Below are 16,157 nucleotides of genomic sequence, written 5' to 3'. Positions count from 1 at the left end.
ATAAGCAATGGAATAATTTACAAGTCTCTCAAAAAAAAAAAAAAAAAGAAAAGAAACCAGTCCTTCATTGCTTTCCCTCTATCTCCCTTTCTCCTGCTTTATAAATAACCTTGTTAAAAGTAATGTCCACACTATCTTAACTTCCTCACTTCCCATTCACCCCTAGCTTTTGTCCTCATATCTTTATTTAACCAGTTACCAAGATTGTCAAATTCCTTTAGAATTTTACCCTTGACCTTTTCTTTCTTCCTTTCTTTTTTTTTTTTTAAGATTTTATTTATTTGTCAGAGAGAGAGAGAGCACAAGCAAGGGGAGCGGCAGACAGAGGGAAAAGCAGGCTCCTTGTTGAGCAAGGAGCCCAATGCGGGACTCGATCTCAGGACCCTGGGATCATGACCTGAACAGAAGGCAGATGATTAACGGCTTAACCGACTGAGCCACCCAGGTGCCACCCCCGCCAACCCCCCTTAGCCTGCCCTCCTCTTGATTGTATAGGCTCTCTTTACAGCAGGTGACAATATATGCCAGTTTGCTTTGGTCAGTCCTGGATGAGCCTGCAGTCCTGGTATAATGATTAATAATGGCCCCTTTTATTTTTAAAAGAGTTCTGGTTTAGATGATACATCACAGGGTCACCCTAGCCTTAGGGAATCTCATCCTTCTAAGACATTCACTATCATTTTAATAGAGCTCACCGCCCAATTTCTGTCTCAAGCACAGACATCATCTCTCCTCCAGTCTAGATACATAAACTCAACGCCTACTGATAGCTCTACCTAAATTTTCCTCATGCACCTCAACATGTCCAGTACGAAACACAGATTTAGGTCATGTTAGGTCAACATATCCAATATTAAAAAGGTTTCTTCTTAAACCTTTCTTCCTATATATCCCATTAAAACAAAGAGCACCTCCGTCTCCTCAGTTTTGCAACCCAATAAGCTTGGCATCATCTTTGAATATTCTTAAACATTTTTACTTCTTGTATTCAACTAGTTCTTCTAATTGCCATCCTGACACTAATCTTAAGAGTTCAAGCCCTTTTCATTTGTTATCTGATCACTACAAAACTCTCTTACATGGTCTTAGTACATCTGACCTAAGCTCTTCCAATCCAGTCTTTGCACTAGCCTGGGTCTTCTTTCTCGAATGCAAATCTGGTCACATAATCTCTCATTTAATAACCTTTAATAGCTCCTCTAATTTTTAGGATGAAGTCCAAACTTCCTATCATGGCAGCAAACTTCTTTATGAGCTCACTCCTGCTTACCATATTATCTACTTATAATTTCCAAAAGTGGGCCATGTCCTCTTTTGCCTTTAGCTCTTTGGATATGCCACTCTCTTGGTCTACAATGCCTTTATTTCCAGCTTTCACATGCTTAAAACCTAATCATCCTTCAGGATTCAACATGGGCATTATTGGCAGTTTGGGTATGTCACTCCTTCTGTATACTCCTATAGTGCCCTGTCACAGCATTTTTCACACTGTATGAAAAGCTTCTTGGGAACAAGAACCAGGAACACCTTTGTATTTCCAGCACTTTGCAGGGTATGAGAGTCCAATACATAATATGTGTTCAGTACAATTACTAATAAACTATGACCTAAATCAACTCCATTGATGGGGAAACTCATCAAGTAGGTTAACTCAGCTAATTTCCCTTTCCTCTCCAGCTGGTTAAAGCACACTGTTAATGAGTCTATTATTTTGTATTTGAATTGTTACTGCCTCCAAGTAGGAAAAAAATGCCCAATTCCTCTGTGCTGACCATGGCTCCAATCTCCACAAATTGGTAGTTTTGGCCACCAAGTGAGAAAAGAGGTATATATACTAATGAAATTGATATTACTGGAAAAACAATTTAAAACCCAAATTATGGGAGAACATTCAATACATGCCTTATAGGCTAATGTGAAATTTGAATGCAATCTGTCCCTATGTAATAAAGATTACTTTGTATTACTAGCATGGGAAAGTACTGTCTTTAACAAATGTACTGTAGAAAAACAGTGTATTTTTTTGTTGCGACAAATTTTTACTTATTGTTTTATGCTTCTCTCTCATTCCATTATATTCACTGGCATATATTTACAAACTTACAAACTAGACAGGTAAGAGTGTAGTTTAGCATTGCTATAGCTTCCCTCCATTGAAAAGAACGTTAACAAGTCTATGCTTATTAAAGGGTGTGATTTTAGAAATGTGAACATATATTCCCCAGCCAAAAATAAAAGCAGGCCTTTCCTGGCCCTGCTCAATATTCTTTTTTTAGTACTACTGAATGAAATACTGACATGAGGGTATCAAGTTCAATGAGTTCGTGAAGGAAACATATAAAGAAGGAGCAAAAGAAATAGGGAAAATCTGCATTACTAAGTGCATGACTAGTCTTTACTAGACTTTAATTACTTTGAATGAAAGGACTATACTTTTATTATGAACACTTCATTTATGGTGTCCTTGTTGACAGTAAACCCAGACACTTCCACTAAATTAATGTTAAGATTATCAAAAGCAGACCTTTCTTACAGATCTCATGATACTGCTATTGGTTGAATTGTGTCCCCTTAAAATTTATGTGTTGAAGCTCTAACCACCAATGTAATGGTATTTGGAGGGGGCTTTAGATGAGATCAAAAAAGTGGGGTCCTCAAGATGAGATTAGTGCCCTTATAAGGAGATGCCAGAGAGCTTATGTGCATACAGGTGCTCTCTCTCACTCTGCTTCTGTCTCTAAACACAGTGAGGACAAGGTTGTCTGTAAACCAGGAAGAGAGTCTGCACTAGATACCAACCATCCTGGTGCTCTTGATCTTAGACTTCCAGCCTCCAGAATTGTGATAAAATAAATTTCTGTTGTTTAAAGCCACTCAGTTTATGGCATTTTGTTATGCCAGGCCTGAGCGGACTAATATAACTACTATGCTCTAAGAAACTGCACTATCTGGCTGGAACTCTAAGCTAAAGATCTTCAGTAAACAGTGCTCTAAAGCAGGAACCATGTCTGCTCTGTTTGCCAAACAGCTTTATACTCTCACGAGGTGCCCAACACATATTTCAATGAATATAATTTTTGAATATTTCTGCATTAGTAGTACTACAAGTCATGGGGGTTGGAAATACAAAGATTTACAAAGTCCCTATCCTCAAAGAACTCATGGTCTAGTGGAGAGAAGGTAAGTAAACCAAAGGTCATAATAAAATTTAATAAATGCGATAACAGAATTGAACTGAAGGTAGAAGAGGAAGAACTACTTTTATTAGGGTGGTTCAAGTGTCAGAAAAGGATTAACTGACAAATGAAGGGAGAAAATACAGTGCTTTGCTTAGAACATTAGTGAACTAAATTTCTATTTCTCTTCCAAGTTCTTAAGATGCCTAAAAATTATAGGTATTTAAGTATACCATTATCAAATCATGAATCAAAATGTATGGTATTAGTTTTCCTTCCATCAGCCACTAGAAAAATTATAATTAACATTAAAGTTCAAGTTGGAAAATAGGAAAAATAATGTTATTAATTTTTGTTAAGCTGATATTTATCCTAACATTGTAAAATTGAACAACCTCTCATTTTTCTTTCATAAGAAAAAGCCTTTGAGAATTTTGTTTTTACAAATAATGATACTTTACACATCCCTCACCTTTTCAAGACCCTAAAAATTTGTACTAATTTCCAAAGTATTTAGCTTATAAAATCTCCTACACAAATAAACTTACTACTGAATTGTGCTTGCGACACAAGGTCTCAATACTAAGTTTTTATAAAAGAAACAAATGCAAAGAAAATAATCATGACCTACCTGCATAGGTTTGGTAAGTGGATCCATTCTAACTAAATACACTTCCAAGGTGCGTTCTTTTTTCATGGGCAATGGAAGTGTCAAGTAACAAAAAGGATCAAATGTTACAGAAATCTTAGCACATTCAGGACAAACTAAAGTTGATTTGAAAAGGCCGTGAAATATATCTACTATGATAGAATCATTTCTTTTTAAATGGTTTTCCCAGGCTTCTTCAGCAACTATCTGTAAGAAAAACAGACACATATTACACAGAGATATCACATTATTGTAACAGTGGTAACAATAATATCATTAAATTTACCTTATCTGGCCTTCCATCCGCATCTTTTAATTGTATATATGGTTTTTTCCTAATTCTATTCAAATCCTCATGTAATCCATCTAACAGGAAAGCTAATAGCTCTTGACAGTCCTGCTGCTGGTATCCAGAGAACTGAGGTGCAAAACGTCCTACTTGTGTCTGTAAGGAAAGCAAAACTATAAAATCAGTTATAGGGACAAGACTGATTAAAAAAAAAATTGATTCTCATTATTCACGGATTTCATATTTTGTGAATTCACCAACTGCTAACATTTATTTGTAACCCCCAAATCAACTTGTGGCACTTCTGCAGTCATTTGCAGATACGGTAATTACATATACATAAATACAAATAGATAATTACATATCTAAAAACATTTTTTAAATAACTGATCTGTAATACAGAAAAGACCTGAGGAAAGAACAAGGAGAAAATATGGTAAAGTTTTGTACAAAGGATTTGGAAATATAAAATTCAATAATACTTCTGGGTCACTAGAAAAAATTACAAAGCTCTCATTTAGTTTCTGTGTGTAAAAAGAAGATAAATCTCAGAGATAACAGGAATGTTTGTGTTCATATATAATTTTCCTAATCTTTGCAGTACTATTTATTTTTTATAAAACTGAAAAGAAATGTGAAAGAAAAAGTCAGATATCAAGAGCCTGTTTACATATAATCTTAATATAGTATCTAGTAAAATAAAACTAACTGGAATCATGGGTAAGGGTTGAGAAATAGTTTGTCTAAATTAGCTTGTCCAAAGCTTAGAAACTTAAAGAAGATAAATGCAGTAGTGTTTTGATTTGTTTTTTATTTAAGAACTAGTATATAGTTAATAAAATGTTGCCTAGATGTCCTATATGAGTATCATTTAAGTTGTCTGTGTTAAAAAATAGCTGAAAACTGCTTTTCTTTAAAACAGAACTCACCTGTAATAAATAGGAAAACTTTATCCCCCTGTTCTCTCTCAGTGTCAAATAAATAAAAATCTTTTAAAAAAATAGGAAAACTTTTTTAACTATATAAAACTAAATTTCAGCTCAATTCTTATTTGAATGACAAACTAAATTACTTGAGGTTTTATTGGTCCTAAGAGGTAACCATATAAGAATAAGAATAAACAAATAAGTTTATTCACAATAATAGAATAGTAAGAATAAAAATAAACTTAAAAGCTTAAGGATTATATTGAAAATAATTAATATGTAGTGCTGGTTTTGCAGACTAGTTTCATTTCAATAACTTTTCAAACTTACAACGACTCTCAAAATAAACTGAGTTTCTTAGACTTCAATGACATGCCCAAATTTAGCCTTTACATTTTTTTTTTTTTAAAGATTTTATTTATTTATTTGACAGAAAGACAGCGAGAGAAGGAACACAAGCAGGGAGAGTGGGAGAGGGAGAAGCAGGCTTCCCACCGAGCAGAGAGCCCGATGCGGGGCTCGATCCCAGGACCCTGGGATTACGACCGGAGCCGAAGTCAGACGCTTAACGACTGAGCCACCCAGGCGCCCCAGCCTCTACATTTGTAATAAAAATTTATGTAGGTTTCTCAGATATGTACTGTATTCTAAAGCAACCTGCATATGCTCTGCTATCTCTTGTCATTTGTACCATATCAGTGTTTTCCAATATTTCATTATTTCCCTCCCCATCCCCCAGAACCTTTTTGGACATTTTAAAGTAATTATCTGTCCCATCCCCCACCCAGGAAATTTAACAGCACAGTACTGTGCATCTATTTGTGTTGAGTCCCTATGGAGGGCCACAAATCAATTTAACAGCTATGATTTTTTTCACTCCTTCCCCAAAGAACCTACTTTTGTCCTCTTGGGGATGATATAGCCCTTATTGAAAATGTACTTACTGTACTAACCTTAAAGGCTCTTGGCGTGACATAGCTAAATTTTCCAGACCACATTTGTTTGATCAATTCAGCATAAGATTTAGCTATTTCACCTCTCATTCCTAAGGGATTGTCAAAATTCAGTTCTTCTTGATACTTATCATTGAGGAAATATTCAGTAAGTGGAGGTGTGTTGCTCAAACACTGCAAAGAATAAAACACATTTTCAAGTAAAAGTAACCACACATTAAACATGTTAAAATGAAGAGAGAAACAAACTGACTTGCCATAATATACAGAGAAAAATTTAAATGATGGGCTCTTGAACTAATAAATAACTGGTCAAATAAACACTCAAATGATGCACTCAACTATTCATTTCCCAAATTTCAAATCAATTACTTATAATAAATGAAAATGCTAATATTTGTTGCTGTAAAATCTGCATTAATTTTAACCACAGCAAACTACCTGTTAACTGGGAGAGAAGCTCAGAGTTTTCTTTCCTTCTTTTACTTGATTGGTAGAAATTATGGATTGTCTACTCATCCCAGGCACCTGCAAATTAGCCTGAGTAGGTAAAAACTGAGATAGAGTGCAAGCAAGAAATTAACTTTAAAGAGGTATTTACTGCTTCCATTGTCAATTCCTTATCATGAAAGAGCAGCCTTTACGTTTTCCATTTGGTCAACCATTTTTAGAAGGGACAGTACAGATTAGCTGAGCCTGAGGAAACCAACTTTTGTTATGTGAACTCTGGTAAGTGTGTTCTTAAATCAAGTTTTCAATACCATAACAATCCAATTTTCCTTTATGGCAAGATTAAAACTATGAATAAGTTCACTGTCCATCTCTTTTTCCATTTAGAATTAAATAATTTAGGATTTAAAATAAAATAGATGGCAGAAATATAGTTTTTCCACAATATTTTATCTCAAGATGAATAATTTTAAGTTGATAATACCATACAATTTGACTTAATTATAAATCCAGCATTACTTTATCAATTAGATGTCTAGAATTGTCAAATAGAATATGTAATGACTGACAGACATATGGTCATATAGGTCACTTTCTTTTGCTGCAGGAAGATGGTTGTCTTGGGAGTCAACTGGCAAAGTACTTAAATGAAGGTAGTTGCTTGCATGTAAAGGATTCAAAACTCATTCTTATGAGAGCTCGGATTTATATGAATGGAAATCAAGGTTTTTCAAAGCTTGCTTACCACTCATTTGGATTAATAGTCTGGGATTAAAGTCTTGGTAGCTATGAAAAGTTCAGCCTGCTGGGTTCATGCCACTAAGTTGGGTACCATAAACTATGTCTATATACCATGTACTGTTTGGCTAAAATTTCAAAATTAGGCATGTTCGATTTTTTGAAATAAATTATAAAGTTCTATTTTGTGGTTTCAAATATGTTATGTTTACTCAAGTAACTATAATATCTATTTTGATATTTTCAATGGAATAAAAATAATACAGCTCATATTGGTAATCTGGCCCCAATCATAAGGCAAAAAGGGAGAACTATTTATAATATCATGGAATTTGTTATTATATAATTCTTAGGCAAAGAAAACAATATAAAAACAGCTAAAAGTGTTTGGTTAGACTACATAGACCTTAGTGTAATTTTCAAGCCATTTTCAGCAGTAACAAATTTTACGTGAGCAAGAAGACAGAGGTAAGTTACAGTGTAGGAGGCAATTTGGGAAAGGATACTTTCCTACTTCGGAACTTCTTTTATACCTCAACCTTTCATAATCTTATACACCTTTTGAGATTCATTCTCTTTTCCTTTTGCATTATATGTTCTTTTAGTTTATAAATGCAGGACTAGAGGTAGGGCCAGGCAACCCAGAACACACCATAGCTACATTAAATGCCATCACTTAGCAGTATCATCTGATTTAGTACAAATAGGGTCAACACTATATAGTCAATGAGGCAAAGAGGAGGCAGTCTGACAGCATTTCCAAAGATTAGTTTTCAAATCCTTGTATTTTTTTTTCAAATCCCTGTATTTGATCAGTTCAGGGTTATACTAAGAATATGATATTCCACTACTGTCTGTAACAGCATTATACAAAGAACCTAATTTATGGTTTTACCAAACTAAGAACGAAGTTGTACAAACACAAATAATTTTTGAAAGTTTTCACTTAATTGTTTACATGTATCCTTATCTTGCAAAGAGCTTCCAAATATAACTGAAAATCCTTTTCCAGTAGCATCCAGAGTGATTTTTGTAAAATTTTTATCTAATTATGTCACTTCCTTGCTATAAATCCTTTAATAGCAATTTCAGATTAAAATCTCAAATTTTTGAAAGAATCTGTCTTTTGCTACCTAGGTAGCCTATGTTTTGCTAATACCTTTATTTGACTCCATCCTAGCCTCATTTAATTACTTGTGGTTCCTTGACCTCCATGCAATCTCTCACTCTGTAAATTTTCAGTATCACTCCATCTATGTGAAACATACCTTCTTTGTCCTACTAACTTCTACTAAACCATCAAGATTCAGGATTCCTAGATTTCCTTATAGTGTTTCCTCCTGTATGTTTCCATATTGCATAATGCTCACTTTTATTACAGCACTTATTTTATAATATAGTATTAACTTTAATTTTAGTTTGTCTGTCTTGCTAAATGGACTGAGACTTTCATGAGAGCAGGAACCATAAAATCAATTATATATATATTTTCAGCACTCAGCATGTATGCATGATTAATAAAACATGTTTTGGCCTATATTAACAAATGTTTTTATCCTCTTGGTTTTTTTACTCTGATCCTTCAAATGTTTGGCACAGAGTACTTAAGTTTTTCTTGAATGAATTATTACTAAATGAGGCAAAAATATATTAGCTGGTAATGAATAATCTCAAAAGTTTCTTCAAGCACTTTTACTTGAATACTAAGCCAAAGAAGGACAGAACCTATTAAAAACTTTCCCATGCTTTTGTGCAACTCTTAATCTCAGAGTCCTGAGTTGGAGTCCCACATTGGGTGTAGAGTTTGCTTAAAATCAATAAGTAACTTAAAAAAAAAACCCACAACCTTCCCATGCTTTTGTTTAACTTTCATTCAATCCACTACCTGCTTTGTAGTGTGTCTCTGCTTGGATTTGTTTTAAGTCCTTGACACAGAGACCATTAATTATTTTCAAAGTGACACATGTGATTTTCAAGTTGACTATAATTCAACATTACAAACTAAATAACAAAAATACACAAATAGTTTTAATGATAAGTGCTTATATTACGAGTCAAGGTATCATAACCAATATATTTTGAGATAACCCTTATATTTAAATTTAAACCACTGAGTCCTAAATGGCCCAAAAAAGCATTCTATTTGTTAAACACAATTTTTTAAAAACGTAAGTATAGTTGACATACAATGTTACATTAGTTTCAGGTGTACACCAGAACATAATGTTTTAAGAAACTCAGAAGCTGCATTTTTTAAAAAATTTATACAAACACATATAAATACAGAAATTCAATAGACAGTTTAAGTGTTCTACTAATGCACGTATCATAAGAGTTTAAAAACTGACACTGATGTCAGAGTTTTCTTTCTCATATTGAAAATATCTTTTCTCCCTGACCTTGAAAATATTATTCTTGAAATACTATAAAGACCACTTAAAATAATAAAAGTTTTCTTATAATTTTTAGTACAAATTTCAAGGTATAATTAGAATACAGGTCAAACAACCAAAATATTTCCATGCCTCAAGTGTTATCAGTATTCAATGCCATCACTGTGGCAGAAGGATTTCTTAAAATTGGTCATAATGCAGTTTGAGTTATAATATATGCAACTCATTCTATCTTTTAACATGAGGCTATCTTAGAAACATGAACATCTTTGACAACTACAAGAAAACTGGGCACTTGGACTGGTTGCCATTAAGTACAATGTTTTAAAGAACAAATATTTTGACTGGTTCAATAATAAAAACAACCATAACCATAGTTCTGAAACATCTCTCTCAAAGATTCCTCTACTATAACAAACATCACTTTTCTATCTGATTGGGGCTGTCCCAAAACAATTCTTTTCTTAAGACATATATATATTAAAAGCCTTACATATGTAGACATAGGGAATTTCCTTTTCAGCCTGTAAGATACTTTACTACGGAGTGACATAATATGGACCTGAAATCACACAACATGTGTTGTGTCCCTACGTGGATGTATTTCTCACTCTCAATGATTCTTGAACTGTAAAACAGAACAAAACTCATCCTAACATACATGGCTTTTCCTAGTAAAATCTGAGAACATAGATATAAGCCTATCAGAAAAACAAAAGGGATTATATAAACAGTATTAGTATGTTATTTCTGTGGCTACTTATGAGTTTTGTGACATTCTACCAGTCACATGCCATTTTGAGCTTCACCTTTGTTAATTCAGATTTTAACCCCCTGCCATCGACAAACACCAACACTTCAGTATTTCAAGGAGAACTACCTCTTACAACTATCACCAAAAAAAAAAAATGAAGTCCAAATATGAGGTAATGTGACTGATCATAAGATATGCACCACGTATCTTAAGCCACATTTTGTTTATATCATAATGGTGCCTATAGTTGTTCCTAAAATTGGATAGAATTTTGTGAAATACCATGTTAAAAGTAAAGCAATAATCAGAATGAAGAAAAGGATTCTGTACCAGTAGTTTCAGTTCTTAATGTAAAAGAGAGTAAGTAAAAATATATAATAATGAACAAGCAAAAATGCACTTGTTAACGAGGCTAAATATTTCTATACTTAAATATTTTTTATGATTCCTAGGCAAGTTAATAATGTGTGAAACTGACAAGAGCAATTGAAGATCTAAGGATTAAAATACTAAATTTCATATTTAGTATATATTAGTTTTGGCATTCATTAGTTTATTAGCCTTTGTGATAAAACGACCAGTTGGTTAACTGGAAGGTTCAGGATATAAGCAAGTATGAAAAATTGTTGATCCATGAGGAATGAGAATGCCTGGGTATGTGCAAGTTAATTATTTTGTAAGCAGACGTGACTGCTAAGCATCTGTTCCTGAAAGTGGCTCTGTGGTTCTCTACTTGTGCTTACATATGCATTTAAAATGGAAACTCCAAATAATAAAGAATATTCTTGAATGTGAATTTGAATTAGGAGTCTTAAGACATATTTAGCCCTTAGTTTAAGGTATTAAGATTGAACCTTAGCATGTACTCCTTTCTCCCTTTCTTAGAATATTCTTCCCCTCTAAGAAATTCCTACTCATTCTTTAACACTCATCTCAGCATCTCTTACAAACACCATCTCTTACATCTCCCTCAGCACCTCAAGGAAGAATAATATTCCTTCCTCTGAGCTAATTCTATACCTTGAACTCACTTATACTGCACTTATCTTGAGAGCAGTGTCCATGTCTAATTCACTTTTGTACCTCAGGGTCTATAGCACAATGCCTGACACATACCTTAATAAAGGTGTGTTGAATGAATGAAAACTTATATGGCAGAAAGACCAGAAGCAGTCCTTAGAGAAATTGAGAGCAGTAGGAAAACACTAAAGAGATCTGAATTGCACCCTGTTAGAGAACTATAACCTATCTGAAAGTTCTATAAGTTCAAAAATAAAAGTCCAAATAATGCCTAGGCAAGCTTTCCTGATGAAGGAAAACAGCTATTGTGAATGCCCCAAACTATCAAGATAAATCCTTATAAGTAAAAGATATGTAGAGAAAAAATATTTGGAAATAGATTTTTATAAAGACTCTTCCCCAAATCTTCAACCTAGAGCCAGACATAAAAATTCCAAAGAGAATTCTTCTAAATAATCAAATGTCTTGAGTGGACATTCTGCTATTTGGGTCGATGTATATAGAACTTTAACCACTGCCTCCATGAAGAACTATTTTTAAAAAGAATGCATATACCATTCAACTATTTTATAAAGTAATAATTCTCTATGAAAAATTCTCTAGTTGTAAATTTCCATACATCTAAAATTGTACTATTATGTGAGGTTATGATTTTCTTTCATTATTTAATTAGCTGGAAAAGCTACAATGCTCTGCACATAACTTTTCCTTATATACACGTACAGATCCTATTGCTCTTACATTATTTTCAAAAAGTTCTACCATTAAATGTTGTGATCAGTAAGAGTGATGTTTCTAGAGTTCTCTGAAAAAATATGTGACCCATGTAAGAGTCTCAATTTTGTATTTCACTATAAATTTCTACATCATTTTTTTAATTGATGAAGTGAAATAAAGTTCTACTGTATAACCAAATCTCGTCTGTAATCAACATATTTTAGGAAATGAATAATTAATAGCCATCCCAATAACTTGTAATGAATCTGGAATTTCCCCAGTACCTGGAAAATAGCCAAAGTAATCCCCTTCAAAAAGAGAAAGTTGTCTTTTGTAATGCTGAATATGAACCACTCCCTTTCTGTTCAGGTGCTCCAGAAGCCCAATTTTCAAGTGATCATGTATGCTCACTATTTTAGTAAACCGGTAACTAGAATAGGAAAGAAAACAAACTTAATTTTTGATTACCTAAAGCTTTGAGTTGTGTAACTCATTCTGTAACTGATCAAAATGTAATGCCACTCACAACCCTTTAAAAAAAGTAGCTAAACCTTCAAACTAACCAATACTAAAAATAAAAACCCAATCTAAAATGAGGAAACCATTTTATTTTCTTATGATTTAAAAATAAAACCTGAAGTAATCCATGGTTAAAGTAACCTTAGAATAACCCAATATTCTTTTTTCCTGGATTTTAAGATTAGATGGAATAAGAATTTTCAGATTTGCCACACTATTGTTTTTCAGTTTGTCATGACAACAGTATAAACATTCTGAAAAGGTACTGTATAATTCTGAAGATTTCTGTTAATACTGGGATACTGGCTCTAGTTCTGTAAAAAACAGTGGATGAGAAAGGAAAAGTGTGATGTAGACTTTTACAATGAAGAAGTATAAATATAAGGCCGCCCTTCATCAAGTAAATTTTAAAAATGAGATATTTTTAAGACATTCGGTATTTTGTTTTTGTTACTTTTTCCCCTAGGAAAGGCAAATCTCATTACATGTGAGAGATCAATTCTAAAGCTTCTCCACATATTTTGGGAAAGCAAATACAATTGTTCTATTTTGCTTTTCATTTCCAATCTCTTTTCAAGCTTTCTTTAAAAAATAAATTTAGGTAAGTAAAATATAAGTGGATATAACTTTGCGGAGCCTGGGTGGCTCAGTCGTTAAGTGTCTGCCTTCGGCTTGGGTCATGATCCCAGGATCCTGGGACCGAGATCCACATCGGGCTCCTTGTTCGGCGGAAAGCCTGCTTCTCCCTCTCCCACTCCCCCTGCTTGTGTTCCCTCTCTCGCTGTGTCTCTATCAGATAAATAAATAAAATCTTAAAAAACAAAAATAATGAAAATAAGTGGATATAACTTTAATTCATTTATTCTTAAAAAACTTTTAACTGTTTTTTTCCCCTTTCAACTAGTCAGAGAAGAGATCACTGGCATACACTCAACTTAAAATATTGGAATTTTACATAAAATAGTTTCAAAGGCAGCAGTTTTTGTTTTTTGTTTTGTTTTTTTTTATTTGACAGAGACATAGCAAGAGAGGGAACACAAGCAAGGGGAGTGGGAGAGGGAAAAGCAGGCTTCCCGCCCAGCAGGGAGCCCGTTGCGGGGCTTGATCCCAGGACCCTGGGATCATGACCCAAGCGGAAGGCAGATGCTTAATGACTGAGCCACCCAGGCGCCCCTAAAGGCAGCAGTTTTGAATTGGACAAGGATATTGTTCTAACATTTGAATGTCTGTCATTAATCTGGGCACTACGCTTAAGACCTAAATAAAATTAAATTTCATTTAAAGTTCCTGCTGTTACCCTTTCCTTCAAATTCTATGATATTTCATCATACACTACTTAAATTCAATGAAGAATTATGAAAGCTCTGGGAAGGACGAGAACTAATGGGAAACATTTTGTTGGCTAGGAAAGAAATATGCTTTTATTTTTCTCTCTCATCTATTGGACTGAGGGAGAATTCTAAATTTCTCAAAAAGACTACCCTGTTACTGACAGTGAGTAAATCTTACAATGTTAAAAAAGCTATGATTATGTAAAGACCATTAATTTTCATATTAAATGTTACAAGTAGAAATTAGAAGATCTACTTGCAATATAAATAAATTTGAAAGCTTCTGTGATAATGATTACACCAACAACAATACTATAACTTTCAGGCAGATGTATTTGAGGTTTTCAAACTACTAGAATATAACAGCAATTGTATAAAAATTTTTTTTTTTTTTTTAGTAACAGGCTATTTAATAAGTGATTTTATGTTCAATATTCAGTTTATAGGAAGGAAACTAAAAACAAATGGTTCTAATAACAATAAACTTTAATGTAAGTTATATTTATTTTAAAGAACTAAAGTGTACGAATTCAATTTTAATATTTAGTATTGTATCTGCTCTACCCCTTAATAATACAAAACTGGCTCACAATGAAATGAATGCCACTATTTTAGTCAATCAAGACAAAGGATTTAAGAAAAAACAGTGGTTCTTTAAAATTTTATGTGTGGTTTAGTACCTTGCACATAATATTCCGTAAAGAAACATTTTTTAATAAATGGGTATTACAAATTGTGTGATTCATTGATCTTTTAGTTCTCCTGTGAAGGCATACAGGAAAGGATAGCAGAAAATTTCTAAAAAGTTTAACTGTTTTTTTACATTCTTTAAGGGAAACCACCATGTCATATACTTCTCTGCATCATTTCATTACATTAGGCCCATAACGGACAATAAATACTTCAGGTGAGTTGAAACAGAAGTTTAAATACCATGTAACAGCATGAATTATATTTTCTGATTATTTTCATAATCAAAAAGAACCTTAAATTTATCTAATCACTCACCAAATATTTATTAAGAAGATAATTATTTCAAGAGTCTCTAGAAGCATAAAAATAATGTTCTAAAAGGCCTTTTTCCTATCATTCACCATGAAATCATTCAAGGAAACTATTTGCATGGTACTAGGGGTTTCTCTGCCGAGCTGTGATTAACATGGCAGCCCATTCCGAGAGCTATCAGATTGGTTACACTGCTGGAACATAAAGCTACAGTATTTCTTGGACTTTATTATATATATTGGTAGGTTTCTGACTCTTCAGTTTCAAGAAGTAAAGACAGATACTATGTGCTATAATTCTTTTTAAAATTAATGTGCTCTTTTGGAGTTTAGACAGTTTCAGAAATATCAATCTGTGACAGGTCAAGTTCTAAACATTTCTGGTATCTTTTCTAATGCAGTTCTTCTCTAACCATTTGTGTGAAAGAACTAAATTTTTTTTTTTTTAATTTCCAAATCATCACAGACTGATACTTTCATAAAATACAAAAATGAACCACTAGAAAAATGAAATAAAAAATGACATATAAAAAACAAAGCCCCATTTTTTTATTATGAGATTTAATATATATAAAATTACTCTGACAAACAGCTAGAAAAGTTTTAGATCACTTATGCTTAATTTCTATGCTTATTTTATTGCTGACCATGCTATCTCATCCACAGACACACTGTGAGAAACACTGTTCTAATGTATTATTATCTGGCATTATATTAAACATTGGGGATATAAAAGAAAACCAAACACAATCTCTACTTTCATGATTCTCACTGTGTAACAGGTATTTATCCAGAAGAAAGAGACAGAGGAAAGGAGAGAGAGGTGGAGGTGTGGGAAAAGCAACCAGGGAAGAGAAAACAGTATACACAAAGAAGTTTGAAACTTATAACAAATTCCAAGAACCTCTAGTTTTGGCTAAAGAGGTAGGTAGGGTCCCATTTGGGTTTTATCCTCAGGTGACAGGAAGCAAGTTTTAAGCAAAGAGATAACATAATTATATTTTCATTTTAAAACAATGACTCTGGAATTAGTGTACTAAATGGAGTGGAAGAGGATAAACAAAGGAAAAAAGATATGAGTTAGAGATATATTTCAATAGTTCATATAAAAGATGCTCAAGTATTGAAATAGTGTACTGACAGTAGAAGAGAAGATGGATATAAGTGACATTAAGAGGTAGTGGAATGAGGATTTGGGGTAGTAAGTCTCAAGTTTTTGACTTGGGTTAGTGGGTGGA

General features: G+C 33.3%; 1 protein-coding gene across 7 annotated transcripts in view; it reads right to left on the bottom strand.

Moving 5' to 3' along the window:
- Window positions 1-16,157, bottom strand: part of USP15 (ubiquitin specific peptidase 15) — a 113,095-nt gene that overhangs the window by 15,378 nt on the left and 81,560 nt on the right. For 4 of the 7 annotated variants that reach the window (XM_006740661.3, XM_006740662.3, XM_081821980.1 and 1 more), the window contains 3 exons: window positions 5,994-6,167; window positions 4,112-4,270; window positions 3,808-4,032 (listed from right to left, as the gene is read on the bottom strand). In XM_006740661.3, the coding sequence (XP_006740724.1) occupies window positions 3,808-4,032; window positions 4,112-4,270; window positions 5,994-6,167 (558 nt within the window). Of the gene's footprint in view, window positions 1-3,807; window positions 4,033-4,111; window positions 4,271-5,993; window positions 6,168-12,349; window positions 12,496-16,157 lie in introns of those variants that run through there. The other 3 variants (XM_031035954.2, XR_014145741.1, XM_081821982.1) reach the window with 3 other exon arrangements.

This window comes from Leptonychotes weddellii, chromosome 5 (genome assembly GCF_054177405.1).
Source record: "Leptonychotes weddellii isolate Sample4059 chromosome 5, ASM5417740v2, whole genome shotgun sequence".
In the NCBI taxonomy this organism is placed as follows: Eukaryota; Metazoa; Chordata; class Mammalia; order Carnivora; family Phocidae; genus Leptonychotes; species Leptonychotes weddellii.
The sequence above is the reverse complement of the archived record's forward strand: the minus strand, read 5'-3'. Positions and strand labels throughout refer to the sequence as shown.